At 40.1% G+C, this 12,544-nt stretch overlaps 1 gene segment (V, D, J or C); it reads right to left on the reverse strand.

Moving 5' to 3' along the window:
* Positions 1-3,717, reverse strand: part of LOC133246079 (T-cell receptor gamma chain C region DFL12-like) — a 32,482-nt gene extending 28,765 nt beyond the window's left edge. Inside the window, 2 exon segments of the C gene segment in view lie at positions 3,134-3,436; positions 3,598-3,717. Of these exon segments, the coding sequence occupies positions 3,134-3,436; positions 3,598-3,637 (343 nt within the window).
* Positions 3,718-12,544: the final 8,827 nt, after the last annotated feature.

The raw sequence follows: 12,544 nt of genomic DNA on the forward strand, positions 1-12,544 counted from the left end.
GATTTGATTTGCATTTCTCTAATAATTAGTGATGTTGGGCATCTTTTCATGTGCCTAGTGGCCATCTGTATGTCTTCTTTGAGGAAATGTCTATTAAGGTGTTCAGCTCACTTTGCCTCTGGGTTGTTTGTTTTTTGTTTTTGTTGTATGATCTGTTCACATATTTTGGAAATTAAGCCCTTGTTGGTCACATCATTTATAAATAGTTTATCCAGTTCTATTGGTTGTCTTTTTTTATGGTTTATTTTGATGTGAGAAAGCTTGTAAGTCTGACTAGGTCCCATTTGTTTATTTTTGTTTTTATTTCTATTGCCTTCAGAGACTGACCTAAGAAAACATTGGTATGAGTTATGTCAGAGAATGTTTTGCCTATGCTTTCTTCTAGGCAAGTTATGGTGTCATGTTTTATGTTTAAATCTTTAAGCCATTATGAGTTTATTTTTGTGTATGGGGTGAGAGTGTGTTCTAACTTCATTGATTTACGTGCATCTGTCCAACTTTCCCAGCACCACTTGCTGAAGAGACTTTTCCCCCGTGTTTTTATATTCTTGCTGGAGAACTTGTACTTTTTAGAACATTTCTAGGAATGTATTCATTTCTTCTAGGCAGTCTATTTTCTTGCCATGTATTGAGTAATTATTTGTAGTAATGAGTTATTGCCGTTTGTATTTTGGTGGTATCAGCTGTTAACTTCTTCTAATTTCATGTCTAATTTTGTATCTTTGAGTTCTCTCTCTCTCTCTCTTTTTTTTTCCTGATGAGTTTGGCTAAAGGTTTACCAATTTGTTTGTCTTTTCAAATAACCAGCTCTTGGTGTATTGATCTTTTCTATGATGTTTTTAGTCTCTATTTTACTTTACTCTGATTTTTATTCTCTTTCATTTATCTTTGGTTTTATTTGCTCTTTTTCCTAGTTCTTTTAGGTGTAAGATTAGGCTGTTTGTTTGAGGTTTTTCTTGTATCTTGAGGTAGGCTTGTATCACTATAAACTTCTCTCTTAGAACAGCTTTTGCTATATACCACAGAGTTTTTTTGTATGGTGTTTTCCCGTTTTCATTGTCTTCAAGGATTGTTTATTTCCTCTGATTTCTTCAATCACACCTGGGTTGTGTATAGCATACTGCTTATCCTACATGTGTCTTTGTTTCTCGTACATACAGTGTCTCTACCTCTGGCTGTGTCCTTAGAGAAATTGACCTGTATAAACAGAGACAGAGAATGGAAACTGAGGGAGAGATCATAAGGGTTTCTGTGAGTACATGGAAAAGTAGTTATCACAAAGGGCAAAGAAAAACAGTGATATAATAATGCTTTAGTCAGTAATTGGGGGAGAAATTGGATCTCCACATTAAGATTGCTACCTTACACCCATACACAAAAATTCAAATTAAAGTGGATCAAGGAATCCAAAGGGCAAAACAAAGTCTTAACACCATTGGAAAAGTATAAATGAAAATATGTTTATGCTTCAGGCTTTCCTAAAGCTGCAAATAGTTACAGTATGTGGTTGCTGATACAGTAGAGCAAGCTAAAGCCAGTGCATTTACTATCCAATTCCTTGCTGTCTGCAGTCATTGAACTAAGAAGAATCTGAAGCTTTGACTTGTGGTGTGAGACTGTTTTTTTTTTTTTTAACTCCAAGATTCTGATAGAGAAATGTGATGACCTGGAGAGCAGCAGCACCCAGGATGCAACAAGACAGATGGGGCTTCAGGGTTGGGGATAAGACCATGAACACTATTCTAGTAGGCATTCCTGTGCTAGTGCAGCAAGACTTACAAATCAACTTGAAGAAGAATCACTAGGAGTCTATCAAAAAATGCACATTTTCAGCCTTCGTTCCGTGATTCTGATTCACTCTGTTGAGTGCCACCCAGAACATGCACTTTTATTCCAATTCAGGTACTTCTGATGCAGGTGGTACGTGGACCACAGTTTGAGAAACACTGTTCTAGAAGCTCAGACACTAGTACAGATTTGGAGGAACCAATGCACAAGAGGCCGTATACACATGAGCTGATATTTCTGTATTTCAATATCAATTTTTCTTCCTTAAACCTGCCCAATAAGGCAGCCACAATCCTTGGAGATATAACTTTTCAATTGAAATATATACCATTCTTTGATTGTTCACCCAAAGTGTTCTTTAATTTTAATTATTGAGAAAACTATGATCTGATAAGTTTCATTCTAGTTTGGCACTTGGCCTTGTTAACGGTAGGGAGTGGGGGTAGAAAGAAGCTTTGGCTTTACTTGTTGAAGACAGTTCTGGCTGTGGGCTGAACTTCAACAGAGGGTATAAGTAGAATACAACAACGGGGCTCTCTCGTAGCTCATTCAGTAAAGAATCTACCTGCAATAATGCAGGAGACCTGGGTTCAATTCCTGGGTCTGGAAGATCCCCTGGAGAAGGAAATGGCAACCCACTCCAATATTCTTGCCTGGAGAATTCTTGCTGTGGACAGAGGAGCCTGGCAAGCTACAGTCCAAGGGGTCTCAAGAGTTGGACACAACTTAGTGACTAAACCACCAACACCTAAAACAATCACTTTTCCCCCTACATTTTCACTAGGTCAACCATGCCCTCGTTGATTATGTAAGAGAGATATCAGTTTTTTCCAAAAGATAAATTGGATACCAGCTTGAGGTTCAAGAAGTCTGAGTTTTCATTCCATCATTTCTCAGTCTTCATACTCCTGGATAATAAAGATGCTCTATTCCCAGCCATTTTCTATGCATAATCATCAGGTGAATGGTTCAGTATTATCTAGCCTTTCCATTTTCCTCTCCTAAATATCTCCCCTCACAGATAATCCTAGGTTCTCTGTCTGTCTTAACGAGAAAATAATATGAACTCTACCAGCTTCTGGGAGAGCTGAGAATATGCTGCCTGCCAGACTGCTTGCCTGTAGACTGGAGATGGAGGCCTGTTTTTAGGAAAAACTATGGCTATTGTGGGGAGGTAGAAGGTGGCCATGGAATATAAAGTTTGATTCATGGGCATTGAGTTCAGGGTTTTTTTTTGTTTAGAGTAAAAAGAAATTGGGGGAGGAAGTGAAGCAGCTGCTGATATCAGGGCTGTGATTTGCAGCCACAAGCAAAATTTCCAGTGCAGTGTACAGGAAGTCTGAACCAACGTGCTTATCCCAGATAGCACAGTAGTATATGCCGGAATCACTTGCTTGCAGATTTACGATTGTAAATGTATAGCTCCTCCCTGTGCCCTTATAGACATGGTATTTTGTTCCACTGATTCCTGATTCAAGCACAGCCTTTGAGTTGTAGCTGTCGTAGTATAAAAGACGTCGGGGGGCCGTCCCCTCCTCATGTTTGTACAAGTGGATATAGGTGGCCCCTTGTGTAAGATCACAAGGGAACGAAGCAGTCTCCCCAGTATTACTAGTGATTAACATCAAGTCGGAAGATACCTGCATGACTGCAATGGGAAAAGCAACAAAAAATAATGAGGAAGAGGAAACACTAATTTCTTATATGACCCTCTCCCCCACAACCCCCCACCCTCACCCCTACTCCCGCCACACACACATTGCCACAAAATACAGAAAAATTCCAGGAGCATCCAGGCAACACACTTACCGGGAGCCAGGACAACCAGAAGCAGTGCTGGGGCCTGCATCCTGCCCCAGCAGTGAGCTAGACTGGGATTCTGAGCAGATGTGACAGGCAGAGAAGTCAGGGAGGATCTCTCTTAAAGACCACCAGGCTCATCCCAGAGTGGGTGGGTGCTGGGGGAGGCCTGGGGAGGAGCCTCGCCTCTCTGCACCAACCCTTTCTTGAGGGCCCCCTGTGGCAGGCTGAGAGCTGCCATCTCCCCCACATGAGAGGAGAGGCCTGAGCACTGAGAACTCAGAACTGCAAGCAGATGGATCAAATGCAAACTGCGGGGAGGAGAGCCATGGACCAAGCTTGCCTGTTGCCTCGTGGAGTGAGCAGTCCTAAGTGAGCAGGAGCTAAGTTCCCTGTAGTTCAGCATTTCAGTATTTATGCTGCTGCCACGGTCTTGTCCTGTGACATCTTTATATTCTTTCTCTGAACTACCTTTCCTTTTATCCCTGTAAGCAAACTCGGAGGCAACAACCAGAGAATCCAATAAGAACTGAACCTGCTTTATTATAAGAAAGTAAGATTGATTATGTCGGTCTACATTTGACTGTCCTTAAAATTAAATGGATGTGTGTTCATGTGTGTGCATGTGTTATAAATCAATTGGAGAGAGGATTCATGTTCATCCTCAAGTAAAAGGCTGCCTCATACAGAGTGTCCAGATTTCATGAAAAAATAAGGAGCTTCACAATAGTTGGAACAGACAAACTAAAAACGTATATTTTTTCTGAAATCCAGGGACATGCAAATCAAAACTACAATGAGATATCACCTCACCCATTTCAGAATGGCTATTATTGACAAGGCTAGAAATAACGTGTTGAAGATGGGCAGAAAATAGAACCCCTGTGCACTGTTGGTGGGGATGTAAATTGGTGTAGTCGCTATGAAAAACGGTATGGAGTTTCCTCAAAAAGTTAAAAATGAAACTACCACATGATCCAGCAATTCCACTTCTGAGTGTTTATCCATAGAAAACAAAAACACTCTGAGATGCCTGCACCCCTATGTTCACTGTTTAGAACAGCCAAGGCACGGAAACAAGCCAAGTGCCCATCAACAGAAGAATCAAGTACCTGTGGTGTGTGTGTGTATATATACATATATATGTGCAAGTAATCCCATTATGTGGCCCCTAATTATGTCATGGGTTTAGACAGCTCTCCCGCCTGCTGTACAGCTCTCCTCTTGACCAGTTCTTTCTCTACCATTCTGTTTCTCTACCTCCCTCTGTTAGTCCATCTCTGTGCACAGATCTTCTCGATTTCCTATTGCTACCCCACCCCCTCTTTCTTTCCAGCTCTGACTTTCTTCCCTCTCTTTCTCTTTATCGCTCCTCTGTTTTACAATTTCCTTCCTCGTCTCTATTTCTGTCACTTTCTGTCTCTCTTCTCGCCCATCTCTACCACCTGTCTCTCCTTTTCTAGTTCTCTATTTTTATTTCTTATTGATTTGACTTCTCTCTCTCTCCCTCTCCATTTTCTCTCATGATCATCCTAACTACTTTAAATTTTCTGTGATTCCAACATCTGCGATATCTCAGGATTGGCATCTGGTAACTGACGATTCTATGTTACCATGTTGTGATGTTCCTGGTTCTATAAGGTAAGGACTTTGGGATGATATCCTGCGCATTTGGAATATCATGTTATGGACTTCAGGCAGTGTTTAATACTGTGGAGTGTGCTGAGTTTTTTGTCAGCCGGGCATTGGCCCAGTTGTGGAATGCTCTCGCCGGGCAGGTGCAGATGGTGCAATTTTCAGACTTTGCAGTGCTATTCACACCGCATTGTGTGTACCACCCCGAGTGGTTTCAAATCAAAATTTAAAGAATATGGTTGTGATTACATAGCCATATTTTTATAATGTGGATTTTTAAAACATTTTCCTTAAAGGTATACATCGGTGAAGAATGAAAACTACGTCAGAGTCCCACATTTCTGAATAAGGATGACTTAGTTCATTAAGGATTTTTTTGTACATTCCTTTACAAAAAAACTTTACTGACATAAACTTTGCCAACAACTTTACTGACATAATGACATATTATGCTAATGGTGTAAGTATATTGAAACATAAATGAAACAATGAAACAGATATGGTCCTTAAAATAGTTTAATATCTAGCCCGAGTCTATTGAGCATGTGTGTGTGTGTGTGTGTGTTCTAAAAGATGAATTTCAGTGGCTTACAAACAGGAAGTAGTTTTGTTTCCATGTACATCCATATACAGTGACCACTAGCTGCAAAATTGCTGTTTGCATGCTGAGGCCAAGTGTGGCAGTCAGATAAGGGGGACTGTAAGTTTTTTGTTTTTTGTTTTTTTTTTTTCTGAAAAGCATCTATCAGTCTTTCATGACTAAGGTAAAAATAGAAAAAAGTTACTTACCACAGGGAGCTACTATGAGCTTAGTCCCTTCTCCAAACATCTTCTTCCAACCTGAGCTGTCATACTGGTTCAGGCTCCTACCATGATCTCAGCCTTCTCCTACCTTCATGGAGTGACTAGCAGTTTAACAACTTTGGGCGGGCAATTTGACCTTCTGAGTTCTTTTGGAAGTCCTTGATAATGGGTTTTATGGCATCTGATATTTTATAAGTTTTCCTCAGATCAATGGGCCTAAATATCTGTTTTCCATGGTGGAAATTCCATTGACAATACTGATTAAAAATGAAAAGGATAAAAGCAGGAAAAGAAGAGCTTGACAGTAGTAGGTTAACCACATGTTCTGCTTTCCCATATTTCCAGGAAGAGTATTCAAAGAATTAAGAATTTTTTTTTAAATTTCCAGGTGTTCATCTGTGTTGAAACTGCTTGGAGTTCACATCAAAGGAAAAGCTCTTCCGTTCTCACAAACACCAGGGCTGCTCAGTTGGTGATTTGGGAATATATTTCTGAAAGGAGGAAACTCTTCAGTAACTGAAAATGCAAATTTACCAATTCAAGTGTACTCGAGCAATGTGGACAAAGTTCTCCGTTCATTGAGTAACGTAATTCTGTTTTGGGGGAAGGGAGAGTATTGTTGACTTACAACGTTGTTAGTTTCTAAAATGAAAACCAATAATACATATTTTGCAAATTATTGGAGAAAGGAGAACAATTTTTTTTAATCTTAAACAACAGAGAAAAGAAAATTCAGAAAAGTGTTTGTCACTTAATAGACCATTTACAACAAAGTGATTCAATTATACATATATACTGCAAGGAGATCCAACCAGTCCATTCTAAAGGAGATCAGTCCTGGGTGTTCTTTGGAAGGACTGATGGTAAAGCTGAAACTCCAATACTTTGGCCACCTCATGTGAAGAGTTGACTCATTGGTAAAGACCCTGATGCTGGGAGGGATTGGGGGCAGGAGGAGAAGGGGACAACAGAGGATGAGATTGCTGGATGGCATCACCGACTCGATGGACGTGAGTTTGGGTGAACTCCGGGAGTTGGTAATGGACAGGGAGGCCTGGCATGCTGCGATTCATGGGGTCGCAAAGAGTCAGCCACGACTGAGTGACTGAACTGAACTGACTGATGTGTATATATATATATATATTCTTTTCCAATATGTTTAATACAGGGTATTAAATATAGTTTCATATATGCCAAAGCCTTTGACTGTGTGGATCGCAATAAACTGTGGGAGATTCTGAAAGAGATGGGAATACCAGACCACCTGACCTGCCTCTTGAGAAATCTGTATGCAGGTCAGGAAGCAACAGTTAGAACTGGACATGGAACAACAGACTGGTTCCAAATAGGAAAAGGAATACGTCAAGGCTGTATATTCTCACTCTGCTTATTTAACTTATATGCAGAGTACATCATGAGAAACGCTGGACTGGAAGAAACACAAGCTGGAATCAAGATTGCTGGGAGAAATCTCAATAACCTCAGATATGCAGATGACACCACCCTTATGGTAGAAAGTGAAGAGGAACTCAAAAGCCTCTTGATGAAAGTGAAAGAGGAGAGTGAAAAAGTTGGCTTAAAGCTCAACATTCAGAAAACGAAGATCATGGCATCTGGTCCCATCACTTTATGGCAAATAGAAGGGGAAACAGTGGAAACAATGTCAGACTTTATTTTTGGGGTCCAAAATCACTGCAGATAGTGACTGCAGCCATGAAATTAAAAGACGCCTACTCCTTGGAAGGAAAGTTATGAGCAATCTAGATAGCATATTCAAAAGCAGAGACATTACTTTGCCAACAAAGGTCTGTCTAGTCAAGGCTATGGTGTTTCCAGTAGTCATGTATGGATGTGAGAGTTGGACTGTGAAGAAGGCTGAGCGTCGAAGAATTGATGCTTTGGAACCGTGGTGTTGGAGAAGACTCTTGAGAGTCCCTTGGACTGCAAGGAGATCCAACCAGTCCATTCTGAAGGAGATCAGCCCTGGGATTTCTTTGGAAGGAATGATGCTGAGGCTGAAACTCCAGTACTTTGGCCACCTCATGCGAAGAGTTGACTCATTGGAAAAGACTCTGATACTGAGATGGATTGGGGGCAGGAGGAGAAGGGGATGACAGAGGATGAGATGGCTGGATGGCATCACTGACTCGATGGACATTGAGTCTGGGTGAACTCCGGGAGTTGGTGTTGGACAGGGAGGCCTGGTGTGCTGTGATTCATGGGGTCGCAAAGAGTTGGACACGACTGAGCGACTGATCTGATCTGATGCTATACAGTAGGACCTTGTTGTTTATATATTTTATGTATAATAGTTTGTATCTGCTCATCCCAAACTCCTAATCTATCCCCTTCCCAGCCCTTTCCCTTTTGGGAGCTATAAGCTTGTTTTCTATGACTCAGTCTGTTTCTGTTTTGTAAAGAAGTTCATCTGTGTCATATTTTAGATTCCACATGTAAGTGATATCACACTTACTCTGTCTGACTTCATTCAGCATAGCATCTCTAGGCCCATCCATGTCACTGGGAATGGTGTTATTTAATTCTTTTTTAGGGCTGAGTAGTATTCCATTGTGTATATATACCACTTCTTCTTAATCCATTGATCTGTCAATGAACATTAGGTAGGTTCCATGTCTTGGCTATTGTAAATATTGGTGCTATGAGTGCATACATCTTTTTGAATTATAGTTTTGTCCAGATATATGCCTAGGAGTGAGATTGCTGGATCATATGGCAACTCTATTTTTAGTTTTTTAAGGAAGCTCCATAATGTTCTCCACAGTGTCTGCAGCAATGTACATTCCCATCAACAGTGTAAGAGGGTTCCTTTCTTCACCATGTCTCCAGCATTTGTTATTTGTAGACTTTTTAATGATACATTCTGACCAGTGTGAGGTGAATCTTCATTGTTTTTATTTGCATTTCTGTAATAATTAGTGACAGGCAACATGATTCTTTACCACAATAATTAGAAATAAGAACACAAGTTCTGTGATGACTTATTATCTTTCATAGGATAAAAGAAGAAATTTGTAGAATACTATTTTCCTTGAATATAGATTCCTTATTTAAACTAAAATTTGAGAGCTAAGGCCAGTTCTCTTATGATGAAAGAAGAAATGTCTTCCTGACTGTTCTGTAATCTTAAGCCACTCAATTGGATAAAGAGAAAAAGAAATTGCCAGAAGCAACTGAATGCTCCTCTGAGCACAGATAAGCTGTCCATTTGCCAGGACAGAGACAGGACTGACCCTGATTTCCCCACGTCTGCTCCAGACCCACCCTGTCATTGTTAAATCCCTTACTGCATCAAGCATAGTGCCTTCCCTATGGAGATAAATCTATATGATCGATATTATTGGTACAAAAGAAAAATGTTAAAATAAAGCTGGAATTCTTGAATATAGTGTTTACACTATATTTTCAAAAACAGTTACACTCATTAGCTCCTTTTATGTAAATGATGGTATTTTGAGCCAAGAAACAAGTCTCCACAGAGATCAGGATGTGACATAAGGATGGATGATCAGGTAGAAAATGATAGAGCTGGAATGCAAACATTTATGTAATACCAAGTGCCCACAGTGTGCTACAGAAGGGAACACAGAATCATTCAATACTGCTTTTCATTCTTTTAAAAACAATTTTTAGTTCCTTTTGGAATATAGTTGATTAACAATGTTCTGTCAGTTTCTAGTGTACAGCAAAGTGATTTTAATTCTAATTTTGCCTATTACCTGCTTGATTTATTTGCTATCTAACACTCAGTGTTCTAACTCTGAAAATGTAGTAAGAACACCTATGTCTCACATCATTATAGGAAGATGCATAGCACAATCCAGATATAACACGGGAGTTCAGTGGATCCGTGACCTGTATCTCCTTCCTCTCTGCTCCTTCTCTTTTTGGAAGGAGGCAGGTCACAGAGACACCACTGAGGGGACCTAATGTGGACTGGGGTACACCCTTTGCATCCCCTTAGTTCCTTGACTTGAATGATATGATTGGTATCTCCTGACAGAAGAACTCTCTGTCAGGGCTGCTAGAGATCTCAGCCTTGCCTCCCAGTATGCAATCTGTGAGGGAGCTTCATGGTCAAGGCTGTGGGGCAGCCACACCCATCTTTGTCCTTCAGGGAGATCCCCACCCATCTCACACCTAACATGAGCAAGGAAGGAGCTGACTGTAAATGTCCTATATTTCCTGTGCCAAAGAGGTGTGGAAAATTAATGTCAGAAAAGTTTGATTCAAAAATTAATAACTATATACCAATAAAGTTTTTAAAAACTTAGTAAAAATCTCTTATTCTTCTACTCTATCACACTGCCCTCAATGAACATGACCTGGGGCATCAGCACAATGCACAGCCACGCCTTTGCTATCCTACATCCCTCACTTGGAGAGAGACAGACTAGCTGAAGTGCTTCCCAAAGTAAGTGACGGTCTTGGGACCATTTCTTTCATCCTGGCAGTGATTACCCTGAAAACAAGATCACTCAAGAAAGATATACTCTAGGTTTCTAAATATGTCTCAGTAGGATTTTCATGCAGAAAAGAGCTAATCTACCACCGTGGAGGTTGCAACTGACATTAAGTGGTATAAATCCAAGACAGAGACATTTTGGAACGGTTATATTCTGCTTTAGACCTGAGAAAACTGATGACTAACAGCGTGAAGATCTTGCCCAAGGTCACAGAGCTCATAAGGGAAAAGCCAGAGTCAGTGAGGGGTGATAATAGGGTTCACTCCATAGTTGAGGTTCACAGCAGAGGCACTGGGCTGTCCCTTCCCGGGGACTGTGGACCACGTATTAATAGCTCTGTAAGGACATGGGTGACGAGCTGGTTCTTCTTGTTGGCCACATTGTCACCAGTTCAAAAAATTCACTCTCTGTGGAGTCTGGCATTGGTGTGACTGCAAGAACAGGAAAGAGTTGTATTAGGATGATGGGGAAGATGAAGTAAACGAACGTGAAACAGAGCTAGAGTAAGTTTCTGACCCCTTTAGCTCCACCTCTTCTAACACATACTGGGGGATCTTAGCTTTGAATTAGGCCTTCAGTGAAGGGTTGGGCTCTTTCAGAAGGAAAGCATATATGAATTATACATTTCTAACTGCAAAATGAGAGCTCAGGGAGGTAGACAATGAGTTTAGGAATCTTTTATTAATTGTTTTACCATTGCTATTAAGCTGTACATAAACTTTGACTTTCCACTTCAAAAGGGTCTAAATTCACCTTAAACTTCAAAAGGATTTTCTTTCTCTCCCTCATACAGCATCAGGGGCTTTTCTGTTTCGGGCTTGAAGAATCAGTGACACAGGCTTTCTTTGTTTTTTTTTCTTCTTCTTTTCTTAAGAAGGTAGTGAATATAGTGATAAGTGATTTGTGTGATTTTCCTATAAATGCAGAGATTAGAGGCATATATTTTTAGCTGTTCAACCTCCTCATTTTATAGAAGAGAGCAGAGTAGCCAGAGATTCACTCAAAAGTCCATATGTGGTGACATTCAAGGAGACGTGTATAACAGGATATTGAATATTGAATAGCTCCCTGTGCTATACAGTAGGACCTTTTTGCCAATCCATTCTATATACAATAGTTTGCATCTGCTAATCCCAAGCTCCAGTCCTTTCCTCCCGACCCTCCTTCCCGTTGGCAATCGCACGTCTGTTCTCTGTGCCCCTGAGTCTGTTTCTGTTTCACAGATGGGTTAATTAGTGCCATATTTCAGATTCCACATATATGTGATATAAAAGGGTATCTGTCTTTCTATTTTTAACTTACTTCACTTAGAATGATAATCTCTGGTTGTATTCATGTTGCTGCAAATGGCATTATTTTATTCTTTTTTATGACTGAGTAGTATTCCATTGTGTATATGACCACATCTTCTCTATTCATTCATTTGTTGATGGAAGTTTAGGTTGTTTGCATGTTTGGGCTATTGTGAACTATACTTCAATGAAAATAAATTAAATTTAAAAAAACAACAACAGAGAGAAGTGAGAACCTGATGTCTCATCCAGGGTTAACTGCATCACCATGAGGATTTTTATCAACTCAAACTCATGAGTGCCAGGCATGCCAATAGAGGAGGACACTGAGACATTGCCAATATTGTTTCCTGGGCTTCTAACTGCTGTCTCTTCCCCCGCAAAATGGTGACAATGGGTGAACAACTTAGAGACTGGGATCAGACATGCACTTCCAGGCTCAGCTTTCAAACATTTTGTGGCAGATCTAGACTGTCCCTCACCCTTGAAATCATTTATGTGACATTTTGTCTGTGCATCCTTCAAGGGAAATGGTCAGATTTTTATCTTTTCAGTCAATACCAGAGCTGTCCGTTAGAAATAAATGTGACTCACCAATTCAAGCCATAGATGAAAATGTTTTGGCTTCTGCGTTAAAAAAAATGAAGGTTAGGACTATTTTTACTTAGTCCAAGATGTCCAAAATATTTCAACAGTAAGACAATATAAAAATAATTAAAGAGATATTCCACTTTTTTTTTC

The sequence above is a fragment of the Bos javanicus genome, chromosome 4 (genome assembly GCF_032452875.1).
Source record: "Bos javanicus breed banteng chromosome 4, ARS-OSU_banteng_1.0, whole genome shotgun sequence".
Taxonomy (NCBI): domain Eukaryota; kingdom Metazoa; phylum Chordata; class Mammalia; order Artiodactyla; family Bovidae; genus Bos; species Bos javanicus.